The sequence below is a fragment of the Garra rufa genome, chromosome 5 (assembly GCF_049309525.1).
Source record: "Garra rufa chromosome 5, GarRuf1.0, whole genome shotgun sequence".
Taxonomy (NCBI): Eukaryota; Metazoa; Chordata; class Actinopteri; order Cypriniformes; family Cyprinidae; genus Garra; species Garra rufa.
Window position 1 is genome coordinate 50,596,388 of NC_133365.1, and position 24,938 is coordinate 50,621,325.

At 34.3% G+C, this 24,938-nt stretch overlaps 1 protein-coding gene across 1 annotated transcript in view; it reads left to right on the plus strand.

The window, feature by feature from the left end:
* Positions 1–24,717, plus strand: part of nipbla (NIPBL cohesin loading factor a) — a 46,223-nt gene extending 21,506 nt beyond the window's left edge. Inside the window, exons 19-45 of the mRNA XM_073840753.1 lie at positions 1,259–1,359; positions 1,456–1,582; positions 1,666–1,748; positions 1,868–2,000; positions 2,665–2,808; positions 2,920–3,006; positions 4,304–4,521; positions 4,622–4,724; positions 4,814–4,912; positions 5,019–5,165; positions 7,366–7,500; positions 7,598–7,696; positions 9,132–9,185; positions 9,290–9,398; positions 10,730–10,860; positions 11,208–11,348; positions 11,570–11,818; positions 12,108–12,198; positions 12,942–13,115; positions 13,271–13,461; positions 15,765–15,872; positions 16,898–17,098; positions 17,201–17,347; positions 19,384–19,793; positions 19,893–20,067; positions 20,740–20,922; positions 23,633–24,717. Coding sequence (XP_073696854.1) covers positions 1,259–1,359; positions 1,456–1,582; positions 1,666–1,748; positions 1,868–2,000; positions 2,665–2,808; positions 2,920–3,006; positions 4,304–4,521; positions 4,622–4,724; positions 4,814–4,912; positions 5,019–5,165; positions 7,366–7,500; positions 7,598–7,696; positions 9,132–9,185; positions 9,290–9,398; positions 10,730–10,860; positions 11,208–11,348; positions 11,570–11,818; positions 12,108–12,198; positions 12,942–13,115; positions 13,271–13,461; positions 15,765–15,872; positions 16,898–17,098; positions 17,201–17,347; positions 19,384–19,793; positions 19,893–20,067; positions 20,740–20,922; positions 23,633–24,001 — 4,209 coding nt within the window. The 3' untranslated portion in view covers positions 24,002–24,717. The remainder of the gene's footprint in view (positions 1–1,258; positions 1,360–1,455; positions 1,583–1,665; positions 1,749–1,867; positions 2,001–2,664; positions 2,809–2,919; positions 3,007–4,303; positions 4,522–4,621; positions 4,725–4,813; positions 4,913–5,018; positions 5,166–7,365; positions 7,501–7,597; positions 7,697–9,131; positions 9,186–9,289; positions 9,399–10,729; positions 10,861–11,207; positions 11,349–11,569; positions 11,819–12,107; positions 12,199–12,941; positions 13,116–13,270; positions 13,462–15,764; positions 15,873–16,897; positions 17,099–17,200; positions 17,348–19,383; positions 19,794–19,892; positions 20,068–20,739; positions 20,923–23,632) is intronic.
* The last annotated feature ends 221 nt before the right edge of the window (positions 24,718–24,938 follow it).

Below are 24,938 nucleotides of genomic sequence, written 5' to 3' on the forward strand. Positions count from 1 at the left end.
CTACATTTATTTGATCAAAAATACAGCAAAATCAGTAATATGAAAATATTTGTGAAATATTTTTATTATTTAAAATAACTGCTTTCTATTTGAATATATTTTAAAATGTAATTTATTCCTGTAAGCAAAGCTGCATCAAAGTCCCTTTAAGGCAAGTCATGTCACTCGGCGGCCATCTTTGAAACGCTACTCGGGCATGCAAGTGCAGCTCCTATCTCTTTGAATGGGGAAACATCAATTTCTCCAAAACTGTTCACCAAGCTTAAGATTAAATTTCATAATTTAAATCGCCAATAGTGGTCCAATAGTGTTAAAAAAAATGCTTATTTTTCCGGCTAAATGAGCCAGTGCGCATGCGCAGTACTGAGCACATGTCTCAGAGCGCCAACTGTTTCTATAGCAACCGGAAATTCCAGATCCATTCTTTACTAATCAATGATTGGCTCTTTCACTAAGAAGGCGGGGCTTCGCGGCCATAATGAACGTTGCATTTTTCCTCATTCAAAACTATACGAGTGACAAGTCTTGGGTATTCTATAGTCTTTGGCTACATTTTCAGCATCATTACTACAGTCTTCAGTTTCACATGATTCTTTAGAAATCATTTAATATGCTGATTTGATGTTATTATCATGCATATATATTAGTATATATATTTGAGTACCTGGAAATTTGGTTTGGTCCTCACACTGCACATAGTGTGACCCATTAAATATAACTTAAAAATAAAAGTGCTAATAATATAATTGGACTTTAAATAAAAATATAATTATTTTATAGTCAACTTAAAAATAAAATAATAATGGCCTGGTTTCACAGGGAGGAAATTATAGAAATTACTTTTATTTAGCAAGGATGCTTTAAATTGATAAAGTTTATAATGTTACAAAAGATTTTTATTTCAGATAAATGCTGTTCTTGAGAACTTTATATTAATTAAAGCAACCTGAAAACTTTTTTTAACAACAACAACAACAATAATAATGATAATAATGATAATAATAATAATAAAACATGTTTTTTGAGCACCAAATTAGTATATTAGAAAGATTTCATGCATCATGTGACCGGAATAATGATGCTAAAATGTCAGGTTTGAAATCACAGGGATAAATTACATTTTAAACCATTTAAATAGAAAGCAGTTATTTTAAAAAGTAAAAATATATGGTTTTACTGTACTTTGGATCAAATAAATGAAAGTCTGGTGAGCAGAAGAGAGCATCAAAACATGACACTGCTTCTCTCTTTGTCTCAGGTCTTCTCTCGTTACGAGAAGCACAGACAGTTAATTCTAGAGGAGATCTTTACCTCTTTGGCCAGACTGCCCACCAGCAAACGCAGCCTCAGGAACTTCAGGTACTGATATGACCACCTAAATTCAGCTGACAGCTCTGTCTAAACTGATCTGTGATAAAAACAAATGTTTCCTGCATGTTGATTCTCTCTGTTTAGGTTGAACAGTAGTGATGATGAGGGTGAGCCCATATACATTCAGATGGTTAGTGCTCTGGTGCTGCAGCTAATTCAGTGCGTGGTCCACCTGCCCTCTGAGAAATACACTGAAGACGATCACAAAAAGGTACTAGATATACTCATCCAGCACCACTTGAGCTAGTCTACAATACAGGGTGGATAAACAATATGATTGAATTTGTTTTTCAGGTTGACGATGATGTGTTCATCACTAACTCGTATGAAACGGCCAGACGGACAGCTCAGAACTTCCTCTCTGTCTTCCTCAAGAAGTCAGAACATCCTTCCTGTTGTTTTTTTTTTTTTTTTTTTTTTTTTTTTTCTTCATCACCATGAAATGTGTGTGTGCGCAGTACTCAATGTGTGTTTTTGTATCCTAACTACATCTTAGGTGTGGCAGCAAACAGGGTGAGGAAGACTATAGGCCGCTGTTTGAGAATTTCGTGCAGGATCTGCTGTCTACGGTCAACAAACCCGAGTGGCCTGCTTCAGAATTACTGCTGAGCCTGCTGGGTAGATTACTGGTAAGAACAAGCTATAGCCAATCACATTATTACAGCATTAACTTCCCTGACTGATGAATATGAAAACACATGCATATTTATGAAACCACCAGAGTTTATGATAGACCTTCAGTTGATTTTTTTGTTAAGTTCAAATACATTTCAAAATTATTTAATCAGAACATATAAATGATTTTATTAGAAAATCTATATTAGAAAATATATTTTTGGAATTATAAATATAATATTAAAAAAAAAGTGTGTTATTTTACAATTGATATGTAAATTAAATATGATTTAAAAATATAATGTGCAGGGCTCTATGCTTTCTTTTCTTTTTAAACTTAAAAAATTTAGGAGCACAGTCAATTTCTGGAGCACCTTCTAATCAATAATCATATTCTGATCAAAAATGTGCCTTTCCATTAAGAGGTGATGTTTTAGTTTTACACTGCAAATAGGACTTGAAATACTTGAAATTCTTGTTTGAGTCAAAAGGGTTTAAGAAGTCAAAATATAGTTAAGAACCCCTGATATATAATAATATTTGTAAGGTCTATACTAATGCAAAAAGATTAATAAATAATAAAAACAGGGTTTGGATAATGAAAGAACAGTGATTGCAATGAAACACATACAGAGGTTCTTTTTCAGTGACTCTTGACCTTTCATACTCTGTCTCTAGGTGCATCAATTCAGTAACAAGCAAACAGAGATGGCACTGCGAGTGGCATCGCTGGATTATTTGGGTACCGTAGCAGCCAGATTGAGGAAAGATTCCGTCACCAGCAGGATGGACCAGAAAGCCATAGACCGCATTATCAGAGAGGTAGACACACATGTATCTACATTACACATGCTGGTGCATCTGGACTACATCTAATAAACACTCAATTTTAAATGTGTGTTTTTATTGAATGCTTTTTGTATTTGTCTTAAGGGCTCAGAGGGAGACGAGACTCAGCGGCTGCAGAAAGCCTTATTGGATTATATGGATGAGAATGCAGAGACAGACCCTGCCCTCACAGTGAGTCCAGCTCAGATGCTTTTCATATCCTGTGTCTTGTGGTCAGTCAATGCATTATGCATTTTTCTTTGATCAAGTGTCAAAATCTAAAGTTGCCTGTGGTTAATATAATACTTGTAAATAAATAACAGTAAATTTTAAGTAAAAGTTGGTAGAGAAAATCACTAGGATTTTATATAGGTTTAGATTTGAATGACATTTAACTTTTAAAATCGTGATATCCCGTTAAATTAAGAGAATAGTAATATTAAATTACTAGTACATAGTCTGAACTACTGTCTGATACTATATGATAGTGTATAATTGAATACTTAATAATAATAATAATAATAATAGCAATAATTAAAATAGTATGTAATTAATGCAATTATTTATAAATTAGTCATTTATTATAATAGTAATAATAATAATGGGGGCATGCACAAAATTTGTGTTTTGCGTAGCAGATATCAGTAGTAATTGTTGCAGTTTATTAATATCAGTGGTTTTCATAATGATAATAATACTATTATTGAAAAAAATTACTCATTGCAGATATCAGTAATAATAATTATTGTAATTTATTATTATTATTATTATTATTATTATTGCTTATTTTGGTATTAATAATAGTAATAATAATAATTATTATTATAAAAACATTTTACTCGGCAGATATCAGTAATACTATTATGATTAAAAATAGCATTCTACTCATAGCAAATATCAATAAGTAATTGCAATTTTATTATTATTGATTATTTCAGTAGTAATAATAACAATAATTATTTAAAAAATAGCATTTTACTCATAGCAGACAGTAATATTAAGATTATTATTAAAAATGGCATTTTACTAATAGCAAATATCAGTAATAATAATTGCAATTTATTTGTATTATTATTAATGATTATTTGTAGTATTAGTAGTAGTAATAATAATAATAATAACATTGTTTATTAATAATTATAACAAATTAAATTATTAAAAATAGCATTTTACTCATAGCAGATATCAGTAATAATTGTTATTGTAATTCTTCCTCTTCTTATTATTAACGATTATTTCAGTAGTAGTAGTAGTAGTAGTAATAATAATAATAATAATAATAATAGTAATAATAATAGTTATAATGATAAATTATTATTTTAAAAGTAGCATTTTACTCATAGCAGATTTCTGGTATATGTAATTTGTTATATAAATTATTATTTATCATAATAAATTAGACAAATTATAATTTTACTAATTGCAGATATCACTAGGTTTAATTTTTTTCTATTCTTAATGCACCATGTCAAATCATTTTGTATTGTAGTTTGCACGCAAATTTTACGTCGCTCAGTGGTTCAGAGACTGCACTACGGAGGCTGAGAAGGCCATGAGGAATCAGAATCAAAAGGAGGATGACTCTGATGGCACGCAGCATGCCAAAGAGCTCCAGGCCACCGGAGACATCATGCAACGTGCAGAAACTCGCAAGAAATATCTCCACACCGTCATTAAATCAACTCCCAATCAATTTACTACTCTCAGGTATTATCACTGCTTTAATGATGCAACATCCTCAGCCTTAGTCAAGACTGGTTTATAATGATTACATTGTGATATTAATGCCAAACAAAACTTTTGACAGGATGAATTCAGACACTGTGGACTATGAGGACGCCTGCCTTATCGTACGCTACTTGGCCTCCACCAGACCCTTCTCTCAGAGCTTTGACATTTACCTGACCCAAGTAAGAAATGGGTCTGAAGTGTAGACATAATCAGCTTCCTCCTGGTATCAATGTGCTTAACAAATGCATCTTTATGTATTTACTTTTAGATTCTGAGAGTCTTAGGGGAGAGCGCCATAGCTGTCAGGACCAAAGCCATGAAGTGTCTGTCTGAGGTGGTGGCTGTTGACCCCAGTATACTGGCCAGGGTAACAAATGGAGCTAAATTAAAACAAGCTGCATAAGACTATTTATAATTCTGGCAGAGTTGGCCATTCATGTCTTTTAATTGGTATGTTTATCTGTGTTGTGTAGTCTGATATGCAGCGTGGTGTACACGGCCGGTTAATGGATAACTCCACCAGTGTGAGGGAAGCAGCGGTCGAGCTCCTGGGACGGTTTGTGTTGAGTCGACCTCAGCTGACGGAGCAGTACTATGACATGCTCATTGAGAGGATACTGGTATGACAGCACCTCAGATCACGACCTGTCTGATAGTTACCTGGCTGAAAAAAGCAAAATGTAAAGCGTTGATCTGCAATATCTGAAGGGGTTTCGCATGTTCTTAAAGGATTACCCCAATTCCAGAATAAACATTTCCTGACAATTTACTCACCCCCATGTCATCCATGATGTTCATGTCCTTCTTTCTTCATTCTTGAACAACTTACGTTTTTTCTTCATATAGTGGACTTCAATGGTGCTCAATGAATTGAAAGTAAAAAATGCAGTTTCAATACAGCTTCAAAGGGCTCTAAACAATCCCAGTCAAAGAATAAGGGTCTTATCTAGCAAAACAATCTCTAATTTTCCTAAATATATTAATATTTAAATTTTTTTAACCACAAATGTTCGTCTTTTGTAGCTTTGTAAAAAAAGGAGTTTTTTATCTCCTTTTTTATCAAACTCCTTTTTTATCTCCAATTTCAAAATCGTCATACATCGCTGTTTTACCCCTTTTTTTTTTTTTTTGGAAAGGGCATTTCATCATCTTTGCACGTTCGCTTTGTAAACAATAGGCTGTTTTTTCTGCAGTGATTTTAAACAGGAGTGCCCAGATTAAGCATGAGCACCACAGAGCTAGACAAGACATGCATTTGAGGTTAAAAAGTATATAAATTGTCAATCTTTTTAGAAAATAACCAATCGTTTCGCTAGATAAGACCCTTATTTCTCGACTGGGATTGTGTAGAGCTTTTTGAAGCTGCACTAAAACTTCATTTTTAAGCTTCAATCCATTGAGCACCATTGAAGGCCACTGTAAGAATAATAATCCTGGAATGTTTTCCTTAAAAAAAAACTTTGCGACTAAGGAAAGAAAGACATGAACATCTTGGAAGTGGAGAAATCCTTTAACTATTAAATTTATTTGTATCAAATTTAGGGTCAGTAAAAGTCTCAGAGGGTTAAAGAAAGTCATAATTATGATTTCAAGAGGACTAAAATTTGGGGACAGAAAGACAAAAATTGCAATATAGCTTAATGTGGTGATTTTCAATGAATAAATATGAGGGCTGCATGTTTTAAAGTCAGGTGCTGGGCTGCTTTGTGTACTGCCGTTACCAGAGTAACAGCAAGATTCCTACTGTTCCAAAAGCGCCACTTGCTGGCAGAGAATGAATTTGCATTTATTTTTATGCTGCAAATGTGCAGAGTTGTAAATGTAAACTGGTGGATCAACAAGATAATGCATTATAAAAATCAAAACAATACAGTAAAATGTATTTATATATTATTTAATTAATGTTTTAATTAATACATATTTTAAGTAATATTAATAATTTATTGATAATTGTTTAAATTAATATGATAATTTATACTTTTGACCCATTCAATAAAAAAAATGGTTTAAAGGCTGAAATGTGAATTTTATCGTTTTATAAAACTTAACCTGTATTTGAACTGTAAATCATGCTTTATACAGTTATTTTACAGTTTAAAGTTTAATTTTACAGAAGACATTGCCCTCCCCGCTCATACGGTATTTGTGCGTATTTGTGTTTTTTTAAGAAATTAATGTTTATCCAGGAAGACTGCATTTAGCATTTATAATATTACAAAAGCTGAATATTTATAATATTTATTTTAAGTTGTTTGTTTATTTTTGGCTTTTTATTAAGCAAAAAAAAAAAATCCAGAAAAACTGGTTTCATGGTTGTCTAGGAAATGAAATGCAGCACAACAGGTTTCAAGACATTAATAAGAAATTTGTCTTGGGCAGCAAATCAACATATTACAATGGTTTCTGAAGGATCATTGACACTGAAGACTGGAGTTAAATTCTGTCTGCTGAAAATTCATCTTTGCCATCTTAGGAATAAATAAAATGTTAAAATGTATTACAACAATTTAATTTGTAATATTTCACAGTATTGTTTTTTTCACAATCAGATAAATGTGAGCATAAGACACTTTTTTTTTTTTTATAGTAATTTCTAAATATAGTTAATGTTTGTAATTTTAAAAATTGACGTAACGCAAAATGACCTAGAAAAGACAAAAAAGTGAATTCTGAACATTAAATGGTAACCTTTCAAAGCCCTAAGATGTGCACTTTCCCTTTAGACATTGATGTAAATCTTAGCCTAAAGTCTAAATGCTTTCTATTTTTAACACATGTAATCTGTGAGATGTTTATAGTGGTTATGTGTTTTTATTCCAGGACACCGGTATCAGCGTGAGGAAGAGGGTGATCAAGATTCTGAGAGACATCTGTTTAGAGCAGCCCAACTTCAGTAAGATCACAGAGATGTGCGTGAAGATGATCCGCAGAGTCAATGACGAGGAGGGCATCAAGGTGCAACCACGTTCACTGCATTGTTTTGCATGATAAATGCAGTGCATTTTCTAGTTAGTGACAAAAGTTTGAGCTAACAGTCTGTTCGTCTCTGCAGAAACTGGTGAATGAAACATTCCAAAAGCTGTGGTTTACACCAACAGCCAACCATGACAAAGAGACGATGAATAGGAAGATTCTCAACATCACTGATGTGGTCAGTCCAATCACTGTCCTTCCTTCACCAACCAGCTGTATATATTCTATATTTTTTCTGTTTATTTATTCTGATGTAAAAAAAAAGTTGAAAAGTTTTGAAAATTTTGTATTTTAATTTTCAAATTTTCTATCTAATGCACTTTGAGAGTTCAGAATTAAGATGTTTTTAACTAAGAAAACTTCAGTCAGAGAAATAATCAGTGAATTGACTTGTACCTGAACTTCAAAAGTGACTCTACCCTTTCTTTTTTTTATTTGTGATGTACTGTCTCAGTCTAAATTACAATCTCACTGGAGTTTTAGGAAGTTGAACAAATTAGAATATAATAATAACAACAACAACAACAATGATAGTAATCACCATAAATTGTAAAACAATTGCACTGCAAAATAAATGTCAATGAATATTTCAATTTCATAGATATATTATTTTTGCTTTACAGCCAGGAAGTTACAATACTACTTTCCAAATTCCTACACTTGAAAGAGATATTTTGAATTTGGACTGCAGTAACGTTACCCATTTTAACCCACTAGCTGTCAGCAATTCATACTGCACTTTTTAGCTTTTATTTTGATGAAAACGGCAGTACAGCTTTTATTTTGAAGCACAACTCCAGCTTCAGTGAAGACAGGCTTACAAAAACACAACTCACTACAAATTTAGTGAAATGCTGTAATAATTTTCCGCAAAAATAAAGCAGAACTGGTGGCTGTTGCATTCTCGAAAGCATGCTAAACTCTCAGTACATGCAATAAACGAGTTCTCTGCATTCATTCACTGTGAACAGAGCCGTTCTGAGGTGCAGAAAACACTGGATCTTGAGTTGATCGCCTGAATGCTTTTCTTTGAAATGCACAGCAAAAACAGACTTGAAGGGATTAAGGCATATGCTTTCGGTTTTAGTTTTGTCTGACCACAAGTTTGATTCAGCATTTGTATTATTTGGCTGTAAATCAGAGTATGATGTTTACATCATCAATGTGCGAAGCACCGGCAGCTGTTTATGGTTGTAACTAGGTAACACTAGAGAAGGAATGCTTTTGCTCATTTGGTTTTACTACCTAAACACAAGATGTGCCAGCGGAGCTTGCATCTCTCTGGAACAGATGCATTGCAAGAAATGTAGAAAATGTGAGCTCCCCCCTGAAGGCAATTTTTGCAGAGAAATCACCAATGACAGATGTGATTGCTGCTCCTTTTGCTGGATATCAGTCTTGTTTTACTTTATTTGTACAAATGAAATGCACCCTAACCATTATTTTCAGGTGAACTGGAGTTTGATTCCCTGGTACATACCAGTATTAATAACGGAACTTAAAAACAAATCGATCAAAGCTCATGTCCGGATCTAAGGATCTAGTGTGAAAATGGCTTTTCTTTGAAGTAGTGCATCTACCTCAAGCTGATCTTATTCTTTTCTGTGCTGTAGGTCGCTGCCTGTAAGGACACTGGCTTTGACTGGTTTGAGCAGCTCCTGCAGAACGTAAGTGTTTTCAGGTCAAATCCGTTTTCATCATTTGGTCTCTGTTTTGGATGACTGTAGAGCTGCATTTCACAGTGTTTTTATTTATTTATTTTTTTTTATAGCTTTTAAAGTCAGAGGAGGACTCGTCCTATAAGCCAGCCAGGAAGGCCTGTGTGCAGTTGGTGGACAATCTTGTGGAGTACATCCTCAAATACGAGGAGGCACTTGCAGGTATGCACATACTACTAGACTTGGGAAATCTAATTTGTTTGTTAATGTATTAAGTTATCAGTAACCTTTTAAGCCTGATGTATGAAATAATCGCAGTAGTCACAGATATTTTGATATTTTTATGGCCCCCAAAAAATTTAATTCTGATGGCACTTTGTAGTTTATTTATTGTGGGTGCCAACATATAAAATAAAGTGCAATACTATGGAAGTCCATTTCCGCCACTGAAGAACTTTTTTTTTTAAAAGGGTATTGTGACTTTTTATCTTACAATTGCATGGTTAAAACTATCAAATCAAAAGGATATCAAAAGATACAGATTCTTAGAATCGCGTAATATAAACTTGCAATCACGTGGGGAAAAAAGTCAGAATTATAAGATAAAAAGCTACAATTGCAAATTTTAAAGTCAGAATTGCATGGTATAAACTTGCATCTGAGAAATGAAGTCAAAATTGTGTTGTTTAAACTCACAATTGTGAGTTATTAGGTCAGAGTTCTGAGATATAAACTCGGTTTTCTGTGAACAGTCCTGTGAACTTTTTTTTTCTCACAATTGTGAGCAAAAAGTCTGAATTTTGAGATACAAACTCACCGTTGCGAGTGAAAAAAGAGTGACTTTAACTCGCAACTGTGAGTTTATATCTTATAATTCTGAGGGAAAAAATCTGAATTGCTAGTTTATATTTCACAATTCTGACTTTATAACTCAGAATTTTAAGTTTCTATCATTATTTTGAGAAAAAGTCAGAATTGCGAGTTTGTATTACGCAATTCTGAGAAAGTCAGAATTGCATGATGTAAACTCGCTATTGTGAGAAATAAGTCAGACTTGTGAGATAAAAAAAAATCGCAATAACTTTTTTACATTTTTTATTCAGTGGCGGAAACGGGCTTCCATATGATACATTTGATAATTGAGAGATGAACAAATAGCCTGATGTATCACATTTTATACTTTATAAATGTTATACTATATTTTATAAATTTAAATATTTAAAGCATGTAGTAGATTGAGTTGTTTTTTTTTAGTAGTGTTTCGATAGTTCAGAGGAAATTTGTGTATCAAATATGATAGAATAGGTTTTATAGGGTTAAGGTAGGTAATTTCAATGAATTGAATCAAAAAACAATCATTTTTTGTTTTAAGTCATTTAGAGTTTTACTAGAATTCTTTACATGGTGCTTTTTTGTAGTTTTGTTTTTTTATACATATTAGTGTAAATTAATAATAAATTGTATGAATAGTTTAAGTATTAATGTAATGCATTAATTAATTTATGATGGCTTTTCCTGTGTTAATTTGCTGTTGTGATGCTGTCTGTGTGCAGAGCACAAGAGTGTGAACTCAACACGGTTGGTCGCGTGCATCACCACACTGTATCTGTTCAGTAAGATCAGAGCACAGCTGATGGTCAAGCATGCCATGACTATGCAGCCCTACCTCACCACCAAGTGCAGTGTAAGTTTACCCTTTGACTTTGTTTAACAGTAAACATTTTAATGAATAGATTAAGCAATGCTAAGAAAGTTGATGTCAAATTTGAGGAAATAAAGGGAGAGGTTAGTGAGACCCAAAGTATGCATTTTAGGGTTAAAGGACAATTAATTAATACAATTGATTCATATGGCTCTATGCTAAGCAACTGCCAGTGTAATATTTAAGGTCATTCTGCCATCTAGTGGCCGTATATGGCTAGTGATTTAAGATGAAGTTGTGCCAGGGTACACGTGTCAGAAGATTGTTTTCCTTTTTTCTCTCAGTGTTTATGTATAATACATTTGTGTTTGTCACATTGTTTTCCACAGTCTCAGAGTGACTTCATGGTGATTTGTAACGTTGCGAAGATCTTGGAGCTTGTGGTTCCTCTGATGGATCACCCCAGCGAGAGCTTCCTGACCACCATTGAAGAAGACCTGATGAAGCTCATCTTAAAATATGGCATGACCGTAAGTGACCTGCACTCATCCATTTCATATATCTGAATTAATATTTAATTTGATTAAAAAGATCCTAAGGATTCTAGTGTGATTTATTGTGTACCTTTTTAAAGTAATAGTAAAAATATTAATTAGTATGGTTCATTAATCTCAAATGAGCTTAACTAGTGACGACTTCACTACTTCTACACATCCCACTAAGTTCTTTATTTCTTTCTCGTTTTGTTCAGGTTGTCCAGTACTGTGTGAGCTGTTTGGGTGCGATAGTGAATAAAGTGACTCATAATTATAAGTTTGTATGGGCCTGTTTTAACCGTTATTACGGAGCTCTGACTAAGCTAAAGATGCAGCATCAGGAGGGTACGAACAGCATGGCACTCACTGCCACCAAAGCGGCCCTGCTTAGATCTCTCTTCACTGTGGGAGCTCTCTGCAGACACTTTGACTTTGACTTTGAGCAGTTCAAGGGCACCACTAAGGTATTGCAAACTTTTATATAACCATTATACAACTGTATGCAGCTGTTTACTCATTACCTTTAGCTCATTAGAGTTAACAAACACACATTTTACTGAAACAAGACTTGTATATTTAGATTTTTTAAATCCAACATTGCTTGTTACAAGTAAATTTTATTTATCTATAGCTATTTTTTTTTTAAATTACTAATTTCATTGAATTTTATTGTATTATGAAATGTTATGTTTTATTTAATTTGGTATGTTTAACTATGCTATTTAATGTGAAATCTTGCACTTTTATTGACAGGTTGTGATAAAGGAGAAGGTATTGGAATCATTACTGTACTTCACCAATCACGAGGATGAAGAAGTTAAATGCAAAGCAATCATTGGGTTGGGTAAGATGACGCATTTATTGTTGTTTTAATCTTTCACTAAGGGGAGACACTGTAGGCAAAAATGTTTGAGATTTTGGGTGGTTTTTTTTTTCAGACTAGTAGAAATGTATGCAAATCAGCACATATTTAATTATATAATGCTCAGTTGCATATTAAAACCTAACATTTTAGAAAACTTGTAATACAAAAAATGTTTGCAATTATCAGTGTAATCAATCAACTGGGAAAGGTGATAACTATTAGTTGTTGTTTTTTTACCCTGTTCACCTACAGTGTCTCGCCTTAACTTTTTTCTAACTATTGTAGTATTTATGTATACTTTGAGGTTTTTTTTTTATATTTTCAGTTTTCGATACAGTTTTTATTTTTTACTTGTTTGTGCTTTTAATTATTTCTTTGTAGTTTTAATTAAAATTAATTTTTAGTTCAATACAAATTTGATTTCATATAGTTATTTTAGTACTAAAAATTATTTCAGGTATTTCCCAAAGTAACATGTCTATTTTTCCCCAGCTTTAAGTTAGTACAAAAAATCCATAGTTCAATAATTAGTTAATAATTCTATACAAACATCTATATATACAATAACAAAACATTTCTATGATAAAAGTAGAACTGGGTAATGCTTACTTTGTCAGATGCATACTTGTTTTATTCTTACAGCTTTTTTGTTTCAGAATTAGTTCTCTAATTGATTTCATATTTTGCATCACAGCAATTATTCTTTTTCTCATGTCCTGCAGGGTTCCTGTTCATCATGCACCCGAGTCAGATGTTCGTTCCAGAGGTGAAGTCTCTGTATAACGGGCTCCTGTCTGATAAGGGGTGCTCCATCACACTAAAGATCCAGGTGTTGAAAAACCTCCAGATGTATCTCCAAGAGGAAGACTCTCGCATGCAGGAGGCTGATAGAGAGTGTGAGTGACCATAACATTTGTCCGCTCAACATTTGTAAAGTTGCTAGTATGATTTTGAGATTAACAACATTCACTACACCAACAGCAGAAAACTTGGGCACACACTAGAAACTGGGATAAACACCTTAAAGCTTGTTGTGTTTTTATCTTTCCAGGGCAGAAAATGTCAAAGCAGGAGGATTTGAAAGAGATGGGTGACATCTCCTCTGGTATGAGCAGCTCTATCATGCAGCTCTATTTGAAGCAGGTGCTGGAGTCTTTCTTCCACACGCAGTCCAGTGTACGACACTTCGCCCTTAATGTCATCGCTCTGACACTCAGCCAGGGACTTATACACCCCGTACAGGTACACGCACCAATATACAACAACACTGATATTATAAACTAGGGATGTGCCTGAATAGTGAATCCGTATTCGGAAAGGCTCGGAAAATGAATAAAGCGTTTTACAGAGCCACTAAACAGTACATACAATTTCACTTAACACATAAACAGAGATGATAAACATATATAGATGACTGATAGGATGATGGTCAATGATTTGCAGATCCTCAGCACCACTGACAAACATCTAATCTTGTAAAATGTGTGGTAAGTACTATACACAGAGTACGTGTGATTGTGAATCTCGAAAGGGAAAGTAAAAAGAAGACATTTTAATGCCTCACAAATTAATAGTGGCTCCCTGATGCCCGAAATTGATATACAGTATAATTAGTCAATACCATAATTGCGAGAGAAAGCATTGAAATCTTGTATTTATTCACTTTAGCGGTTCCATAGTACACATTTTCTTTCCAAACAGGGTATTCGGATTCGGGCACATCTTTATTATAAACTCGGCATCAAAAAAATCTAACTTCTACGCATTCTAACCCTTTGCATGCTGTTTTGTTGTTCCTTGTTTGTTTATTTACAGACAACACACTTGTGAATAAAATGCATAGGTTTAAATGCAAATCAAATTATTTATTTATTTATTTATTTTTAAAAAACACTCCTGTTTAAAAGTTTAGTTGTTTTTGGGTTTTTTTGGATTTAATGTCTCTACAAAATCCTCTTTTGCTCACCAAGGCTGCATTTAATTGATCAAAAATTCAGAAAAACTGTAATATCGTGAAATATTATTACAGATTAAAATAACTGTTTTCTTTTTGAATATACTTTAAAATGTAATTTATTCCTGTCACACAAAGCTGATTTTTCAGCATCATTACTTCAGTCTTCGGTGTCACATGAAACTTCAAAAATCGGTGTAATATTCTGATTTGCTCAACAAGACATACTTTTGATTATTATCTATATTGAAAACTATTGTGCTGCTTAATATGTTTGTGGAAACTGCACATTTTTTATTCAGGATACTTTGATGAATAGAAAGCATTTATTTGAAAAAAAACATTTATTTGAAACATTTTGTAACATAGTAAAGAAATTTAAAGTAGCTTTTTTTCTTGCTTTACATAAATATTTTTTGCATAAATACTTTGACTAATTTGGTAATGCTTTTAGGTATGAATAAAGGTCATTGCACACCGTGTTCGAAATTTTGGCACGTTAAAAATACAACCTCACTTTGTCAATCAAGTTTACACACTGCCTCCGAAACTTTCGTCCATCATCAGGGTGGCCGCGGATCCTTAAGTCTTAAATTTCGTTGTCCTAAAATAAGGCCTTTAAATGTCTTAATTTGTCTTAAATCTAAATCCAAGGGTCTTAATTTTTTAATCTTAATTTTAGAGGGAATTTCTCCATCATTAAAATGTTGTTGTTGTTGTTTTTTTTTTACAGTTTGAAAAGGAAAAGTTTATCATTTTGAGGAGAATCTCCTGCGCAGGTTCTAAATCTGTTCTGTTGCTAGACACGCGCTTGCTTGACAATGCCTCAGTGTTGCCAGATTTAGCGGGTTTCCGCCCAATTGGGCTTTTGATGATTTGGCTGGGTTTTACGTCATGTTTGGGCTGGAACCTGTCAGTCAGATCTGGCAACCCTGACCCCAGCGCTGTATTTCTCTGGATTATCTGGATTTAGTCAGCGTAGTCTCGAGACAAGGCAAGGAAATATGGTGAAATGTAAATTTAGCGACAAATGGCTCGAAAATTCCAGTTTCTCGTGGTGGCTGAAAGCTGTGCCCAAAGATGACTGCGAGGCTTACTGTGCGGTTTGCTGTAAACGTTTTAAGTTGGGTACAATGGGGATCAAAGCGCTGGAGTCTCATATGCAGAGCGGGAAACGCGTAGCTTTTGCTACAGCCCGCCAACATCAGCCTCAAATCAATGACTTTTGCACCACCACCGCTAACAGAGAAGAGGGTGCGAGGCCACAGCTTGCTGAACAACCACAGGCATCATTAAAAAATTCGGATGAGGTTCGATTTTCTGCGTTTTCGCATCCGTAACAAGCATTTTGATAGGAAAGGATGATGAAAATGAACAAAAAACAGAAAAACACAAATTTCTGACAATGACCTTAAGAGTGATTTTTCCAGTTAACACATTTTTGTAGATTTAAATCTATTACACAGAAATTTGTTTCCACAATCCACACAAATAAAAAACAAAGTGTGGTCCTACACATCACCATCACAGTCTTGACTGCAGAACTTGCACACTAACATGGACTTGTCACTTTTCCTCCTTCCAATCACAGTGTGTGCCATATCTGATCGCAATGGGGACGGACCCAGAGCCCACCATGAGGAACAAAGCGGACCAGCAGCTGGTGGAGATTGATAAGAAATACACTGGATTCATCCATGTGAGCACCAGTCCACACACCTTGCCATATGTGTCTCATGCAGTATCATAATTGTATTCATTAATTGAATAATTCTGGTTTAACATTACTACTGATCAAATACATTGAAACTGTGAGTGTAAGAATGTAAAGTGGGAAAGCACTTTTATTTGTGTGTGTATTAGAATCTATATTTACACTATCAGTCAAAAGACTTTGATCACTAAGATTCTTAACGTATTTTAAGAAGTCTCTTCTGCTCATCAAGCCTGCATTTATTTGGATACAGCAAAAACAGTAAAATTTTGAAATATTTTTTTCTATTTAAATGTATTTTAAAATGAAATGTGTTCCTGTGCTTTCATAGCTGAAATTTTCATTTCAGCATCATTACTTAAATCACATCACATGATCCTTCAAAAATCATTCTAATATTCTGATTTGCTGATCAAAACATTTATTGTTTTTATTATGTTGAAAACGTCGATTTTTTTCAAGTTTCTTTAATTTGAAATTTCAGAAGAACAGCATTTATCTAAAATAGAAAGATCTTTGTGAAAAAAATGTGCTCAACTGTTTAAAATATTATTAATAATAATAATAAATGTTTCTTAAGCAGCAAATCAGCATATTAGAATGATTTCTGAATGATCATGTGAAACGATTGTAGTAATGATGCTGAAAATTGATCTTTGATCACAGGAATAAATTACATTTTAAAATGTATTCAAATAGAAAACATTTATCTTAAATTGTAAAAATATTTTACAATTTTTACTGTTTTTGCTGTACTTTAAATCAAATAAATGCAGGCCCGGTGAGCAGAAGAGATGTCTTTTAAAAACATAATCTGGTAGTGTATATGCATGTCAAAAACATGTTTTTGTGCATACAGTTGGAGTACCTAAAAATCAAAATATGAAAATTAAACTGCAATGATTTTTTTTTTTTTTTTTTTTTTTGGGACTTGTGTGTGATAAAATTGCATGATGTTGCACCTGCATTGCTTATTGCATTTAATTAATCCAACTTGAATTACTCTCCAGATGAAGGCTGTAGCAGGCATGAAGATGTCGTACCAAGTGCAGCAGGCCATTTTGGGATTAACAGGACCTGTGATCCGTGGTTTCCGTCAGGACGAGTCCAATTCTGCTCAATGTTCCCACCTCTACAGCATGGTCCGTGCGAACAGACAACACCGGCGAGCGTTCCTCATCTCACTGCTCAATCTTTTCGACGACAGCTCGGTAAGCGCTCTTTGTGTGTCTGTCTTTTCCTGTCATTGGCTCTTTGTTGCGATGTTGAGACTGACCTTTTCCATCTGCTTGTGTCTCTCTGTGCCCGTGCAGAAGATTGAGGTGAACATGCTGTTGTTCATCGCTGATAATCTGGCCTACTTCCCCTATCAGACTCAGGAGGAGCCGCTGTTCATCATGCATCATATAGACATCACACTGTCTGTGTCAGGCAGCAACCTGCTGCAGACATTTAAAGAGGTAAACGTGCTCAAGTGCTTGTGCCTGACCTTAACCGTTTGTGTAGCACATTTCAGCACTGATTGTTTAATGAGCCTGCCAGTACATTCACTTAAATTTTCTTTAGTTTTATAGTATAATTTTAGTAATTCATTTCTACATTTAATATATCATTTTTATATTATATTTTATAATTTAATAATGTAAAACAATATTTACGATTAGTTTTTTTTAATTGGCAAATTATCTTTTTTTTTTTGTCTGTTTTTTTTTTTTTTTGGATTTTAAAGCACATTCTCTATTCTTACAAGTAATAACTAGGGATAAACCTTAATAATTTTGGATTCACTTAACTGAAACTGAAACCAAAAATGCTTTTAAATAATTATTTATTATTTTATTACATAATCAAAATAACATTTGAAATGGAAATATTTTGTAACAGAGTAGACATTTAAAGTTTTTTTGTTTGTTTGTTTTTGTTTTTTGGTCAGTTTAATGTTTCCTTGCTGAATAAGTGTTCATTTCTTTAAAGAAAAAAACACAAACTGACCCCAAACTGTACAGAAATGTTCTTGGCATAAATACTTTTGGCTAATAAATGGTTTTAGGCACGAATAAAAGTGCTTTATTCAAATTAACACATTTTAATTTATTTAAGTCTATTACACAGATATTTGTTTCCACAAAGTTCTTTAAAGAGAAGTGTTTATTTAAAACGGGGTGATGTGAGCATTTAATTTTTTACCATTCTGTAAAATAAAATTATTAGTAGTGTTAATTATTATTTTACAGTATAATTTGTAAGTTATTTATTTCTTCAGTGTTTAATTTAGAATTTTTAAAAATTATTTAATATAAAACAAAATTTACAGTTTTTTATTATTTTTCTTTTAATTAATAAATTATCTTTTTTGTTTTAATCAAGACCTTCTCTATTCTTACAAGTAATAACTAGGGATACACCTTAATTCTGGATCCACGAAACTGAAACCAAAAATGCTTTTAACTAATTATTTTATTACAACATTACATTTTTATAGAAATATTTTGTAACATAGTTGAATTTTTTTTTTTTTTTTTTTTTTTTTTTTACAATTGTCTTTAAAGAGAAGTGTTTATTTAAAACAGGTTAATGTGAGCATTTAATTTTTTACCATTCTGTAAAATAAAATTGGAAGTAGTGTTAATTATTGTTTATTTTACAGTATAATTTGTTAATTTATTTCTTCAGTGTTTCATTTAGAATTAAAAAAAAATTATGTAATATAAAACAAAAATTATTATTATTTTATTGGTAAATTAGTGTTTTGTTTTGTTTGTTTGTTTGTTTTTTCACAAAAAACACAATTTAGATTTTAAAACAACAAATTCTCTGTTCTCACAAGTAATAACTAGGGGTGCACTGAAATGAAAATTCTGGGCCGAAAGTAAAATTTCTGAATCCACTTAACTGAAACTAATAATGCTTTTTGATAATTATTTATTGTTTTATTACATAGTGTAAAAAAAAAAGACTTCTAAAATAATAGTTTTAATAATACTGAATTTACCATGCCTTTATTGAAAGTAAAATAATAAAATTGAACAGAAAATATATCAATATATTATTTTTATTCAGTTCTGTGCAACAGAAATGATCCAAATAATAGACACTCCTGCAAAGTTACCAAAAAAAGTTAGTATGACAATATTTACACAACTATCAATACTTTGTTGACCGATTTCCAAGCAATGCTTAATTTTGTTCTATTTTGTTCTGTTGTGTAAAAGACAAAATGAATCATTTTTGGGTATAATATGTCATAGTTTACTTTATTTTGTTGTTCTCACTTATATAAATATCACATAAATAAACAATAGTGTCCTCCACCCACTAGTAAAAAATGTCAAAAATTATATCAGTCTAAATAAATTTGACAATAATGACAAAAGCTTTGGTTATGACTATTTAATACACTGTTGCTTATTAGATATAAACATGGATGGGCATGCTAATGCACTGGTTGTGACAGTAATTCTACCCCAATTTCTAAACAAGCCATTGTTGTACCCAGTCTCTCATTAAGATTCCGGGTAGAAAGAGCAGGAAGAGGAGACGACGGCGGCGGCGACAGATACACCACCAGCCACAGCCACAGCCACAGCAACAACAGCAGAACGGTTCAGAGGAAGAGCGGGGAGAGCAGAACGAGGAAAGACAAAGAAACAGCGGAGACGAGGAATATGATGAAAATGATTTTGAGGAAGATGAGGAGGGGCAGCGGGTGAGGAAGCCCAAGCCCACAGAGGTGCCCAAGCAGTCGGAGTCCGATTCTGAATCTGACCTCGACGATGCTGATGCTGTCATGGAGCGTTTGCCTGAAGACACAACGTCTCTCCTAGACTTTGCTAGGGCATCACAAGGCATACTGTTACTGCTAGTGCTCAAACAACACCTCAAGAACCTCTACGGCTTCTCGGACAGGTAGCAAACACCCATTGTGCATCTCAGCAACCCTGAAATTATTGCTTTTCTGTTTAGGATTTATATTTAATGTCTTGATTCTGCTCTCTTCCAATGCAGCAAAATTCAGAAGTACTCTCCTACGGAGTCGGCGAAGGTGTACGATAAAGCCGTCAACAGGAAGACGTCAGTCAACTTCAGTCCAAGGCAGACCATTGAATTCCTCCAGCGTGATGAGGTTCATGATGAGATGACCTATGAGCTGAAGAGGAAGATTGTCAAGCAGTACCTTGACGTGAGCCTATTTCCACAAATTTTCTTTAAAAAAAAAAAAAAGCGTTGTGGAATGTTTACATTTACATTTTAGTAATCCTAATATTTGTCAGTAAGAAACCAGGAAATTATTTTATTAAAATAATTATTAAAAATTATAAAAAAATATTTTTATTACATTATTATTATTATTATTATTATTATTACAAAAAACTTACAAAACAAAATCAAAATCAGGATACATTTGTTTTTTCTTTGATAAATGCTAAAAATATTATTCATTTTTTCAAATCACCAAAAAAAAAAGTTGTAGAGTGTTATATTGTATTATTTTTATGTTGTTAGTAATATTAGTTAGCATTACTTTTGTTCTTTACAATAATTGTAGGCAAATTTTATTTACAGATCAGTTTTAAGTTTAACAACCATAGTTGCTCCAAACTGGTTCACAATAGAAAAATAGACATAAGTTGATGAAAAAAAAAAATCTTAGTAATGATGCTTTTAATAATAAAAATAATAATAATATACAAAATATGAAACAATATAAAAATATATTTATTGAAATGCTGAAATCTCAAAATGAATCATGCCTTCCAGTTTCTGTTAATAAATTTGTCATAATTACACCAGAATTGAATTATTGTGTTTGAGAATGGGGGACCTCTGAGTCAAAATGTTGTTTGATTCTCAGTTTAAGTTGCTGATGGAGCACCTGGACCCTGACGAAGAGGACGAGGAGGGAGAGACGAGTGCAAACGTGAGGAATAAAGCCATCACCGCACTACTGGGGGGAGGAGCCGCAAGCCCCCGAAACCACCACACCGTTGACTCAGAGGATGGTGAGGACAGCGAGGGAGAGGAGAGGACACCAGGGGTGAGAAAATGCAAAAACACCACAACACAGCCAAACCTTCAACTATCAAACGACAGCGGTGTGTGATATGTGTAGTCTACAATAGGGATGTACCGAATGTTCGGCAACCGAATCATTCAGCTGAAAATAATACGCAAAAAAGGCTGAATAAATTATACCGAACAATAACGTGCCGTGATCAAATAGAGGCGCGCACTAATGCAGCAAACATGTTGGCAGTGTGGAAGCATTTAAAGCTGTCAGAGAAAGACACAAAAATCATTACAAGCACCGACAGCGAGAGACTGGTTAGAATCGCATCGCATGACTTCCATGAGAAGAGAAAGAGGTGGTTGTTGCTGGTTACTGTATGATGACTGAAATCATTCATTAGTAAATAAACTACAGAACGTTATGTTGTCTAATACACACAAATTGTATTTGTGACCCTGGACCACAAAACCAGTCATAAGGTTAAATTTGACAAAACTGAGATGCATACATCATATGAAAGCTCAATAAATAAGCTTTCTTTATCTGGAATCTGAGGGTGCAAAAAAATCAAAATACTGAGAAAATCACCTTTAAAGTTGTCCAAATTAAGTTCTTAACAATGCATTTTACTAATCAAAAATTACATTTTGATATATTTACAGTAGGAATTTTACAAAAAATCTTCATGGAACATGATCTTAATTTCCTAATGATTTTTGGCATAAAAGAAAAATCTAAAATTTTGAACCATGCAATGTATTTTTGGCTATTGCTACAAATATACCCCAGCGACTTAAAGGGATGGTTCGGAGTAGAATTGACTTCATTGCTATGCACTCCGAAGCCCATGTAAATACCCCATCCGAAGTTTTTTTTACCTTAGTCGAACATTTATGGAGATATTAGAGTTTTTTGAATTGCTTGTTACAGGAGTGAATGGTACATGTGATGTATCTCGTAAATTGCACCACTAAACGTGCAAGTAATCTTACCAAACTTGTACAGTAGTGTAAATAGGTTATGTACTCACAAAACACTGCATCAGAACATTTGTAAGTCCACCATGAGTGTTTTAAAAACACGTTTTACCCGAGAACTACTAGTCTCAAAAACTACAAGTCGACGTCACTTCCCTGGTTTGAAAAAAACACGTAAAAGTCCTCCTACTACATCTGTGTGCATGTCAACTTGTAGGAGGACTTTTACGTGCTTTTTTCAAACCAGTGAAGTGACGTCGACGTGTCGCCATTTGTAGTTTTTGAGACTAGTAGGGATCGGCTAAAACGTGTTTTTAAAACACTCATGGTGGACTTACAAATGTGCTGATGCAGCGTTTTGTGAGCACATAACCTATTTAGACTACTGTACAAGTTTGGTAAGATTACTTGCACGTTTAGTGGTGCAATTTACGAGATACATCACATGTACCATTCACTCCTGTAACAAGCAATTCGAAAAACTCTAATATCTCCATAAATGTTTGACTAAGGTAAAAAAAACTTCGGATGGGGTATTTACATGGGCTTCGGAGTGCATAGCAATGAAGTCAATTCTACTCCGAACCATCCCTTTAAGACTGGTTTTGTGGTCCAAGGTCACATTTATTCTGACAGCGCTGCACAAGCTCCTTAGCCAAGGATTGAAGCGCAAAGAAAATCTGCGCTGAAACAGCATAATGAGGGTCATTCACAAATCTGCTGCTGTCAGCAAAAAGTAGAACTGAGGTCTTTACTGAGGTCTCCGATGCTAACATTGCTTTCTATGATGTGCAACACAAACACTTGTGCTAAAATCTCAGAAAAAGGAGTCTGGAAAACTAACCCTTTCAGTGCATGCCTAATTTGTATTGTTAAAAGTACTAGATAAATAAAGGTGACTTGACTTGAAAAACCTGCAGAAACCTTATATAATAAAAAAATGTGTGTATAAATGTGTATTTAATGTGTGTATTACAAAAATATGTAATAACGGTGTTCTAAAGGGTAGATAGTAACTCAGAGCAGTGTGGTTTTCGTCAACGATGACGATGACGAAATCATTTCGTTGACGCCACTTTTTTCCATGACGAAAACGAGACGATGACGAGATAAAAATGGCTCGTTGATGACTAAAACATGACGAGACGTGTGTGAGTTTTCGTTGACGAGACGAGAATAGACGAAAATGTTAGTGGGTGGTCCGTCAGACGTTTAAAATGCATGACATTTCCACTTATTGTGCATGCCAATTAAAACAGAAAAAAGTACCTGCCGCTATGGCAAGCCTTTTTAGCATTAAATGCTCTTTGCCATACTAGTATGGCAAGCCGTTTTAGCATTCCATCCTTGTTTGTCGTTTATGTTTTAAAACATTCCTTCATTATTGTAATTATTGGTAAAAAAAAATAGGCGATCCGGAAGCTCACATTGTGTTGAGTTAGCCTATAGATCTACTATTTTCAAAACTTATAAGTGACACTACCCAACAGCAAAATACTTACTGACCTACATTAATTTGTTAAAAGACTACTTTTCCCCCTTTTTTTTGACTAAAACTAGACTAAAACCTTTTTGATTTTTCGTCGACTAAAATTGGACTAAAACTATCACATATAGAAGTGACTAAAATTTGACTAAAACTAATAACCATTTTAGTCCAAAAGACTAAGACTAAGACTAAATCTAAGATGGTTGTCAAAAACACCACTCACTCAGAGCCTGACCAATCATTGCTCACGTTTCCCCATCTCTCCTCACAGGCGTCTCGACGCGGGAGGCGCGCGGCCGACTCGGCGGATCAGCTGTTGACGAACATGAACGAGTCCGTCAGCGCGTTGGACATCATCGCCATCCACTGCCCCAAATACCGAGACCGGCCGCAGATCGCACGCGTCATCCAGAGGAACAGCGACGGTTACAACATCCACTGGATGGCGGGCTCGTACTCCAGCACCTGGTCCGAGGCCAAGCGGCGCGACGGACGCAAGCTGGTGCCCTGGGTGGACACCATCAGAGAGACTGACATCATCTACAAAAAAATCACACTCACCAGTGGCAACAAGCTCAACAACAAAGTGGCGCAGACTCTACGGTCACTCTACGCTGCCAAGGACAGGAACTCCAGCTAATAATACGTAAACGCACGCACGCACATACCTCTCATACATCTCGGATCCTCTCAGCCTAATGCAACACGAACATTCTCACCGTCTCTCCGTCACGCCTATCAGCCAAACATCTCCTGGGTCAGCCAAACACACTCAAACACGAGCGGCTATTCTACACTACAGACTCTTTCTCTCTCTGATGCACTCTGGGTCTGGCGGTGACTTTTGGCCCTCTGCGCCAGAGTGCATCGTCGTATCGCAGGAATAAAATGTTTGGAGAAACATTGTATGGGTGCTCCTTCGCTGTTGTGCAGCAGATTTCTGGTTGTTTGATTTCTACTCCCAGTGTATCATAGTTTAACATAAAAATATTGTTTATATCTATAAAAGAAATTTAAATATATACTGAATGTTGAAAGAATTAGTTTGTTGATGTTTTTACTTTACTCCTTTTTTTTTTTTTTTCATTTTTCTTTTCGGATTTCTTAGCGTCAAGCAGCTTTCTATAGCTTAGCTCCTTCTTTACTGGCTGACGATGACGATTCTCTCTGTTGAGCTGTTTGTCCATTTTGTACGATAGCACCGTGTGGCTGTAATTTATTGTGTATAGCATGCAGTGTCTGTGAGGAGGGCTGTGTCGAAGGAGATTTGCGATTTACAGGTCGCCCTGCTCAGCGTAAAGGGACCCACATGCCTCTGATGGAACAAATACTGCAATAAATTTTCTACTTCTCTTACTTGCAAGACTCATCCTGTCCGTTTGCGACTCTTGTTCACTTTTTGTTTATTGCTTTCTTTGCCATGCTTTTTTTCTTTTATTGACAGGTGTTGTCAAGAGAGGTCCAGAAATTATGCGGGGAAACGCGTCCAGGATGTCGTACAACCTCTAAAGGTGCCCCAAATAATTGTGTATTATAGAGTTCACTAAGAAATTAATACTTTTTAAAGTCACACTTTA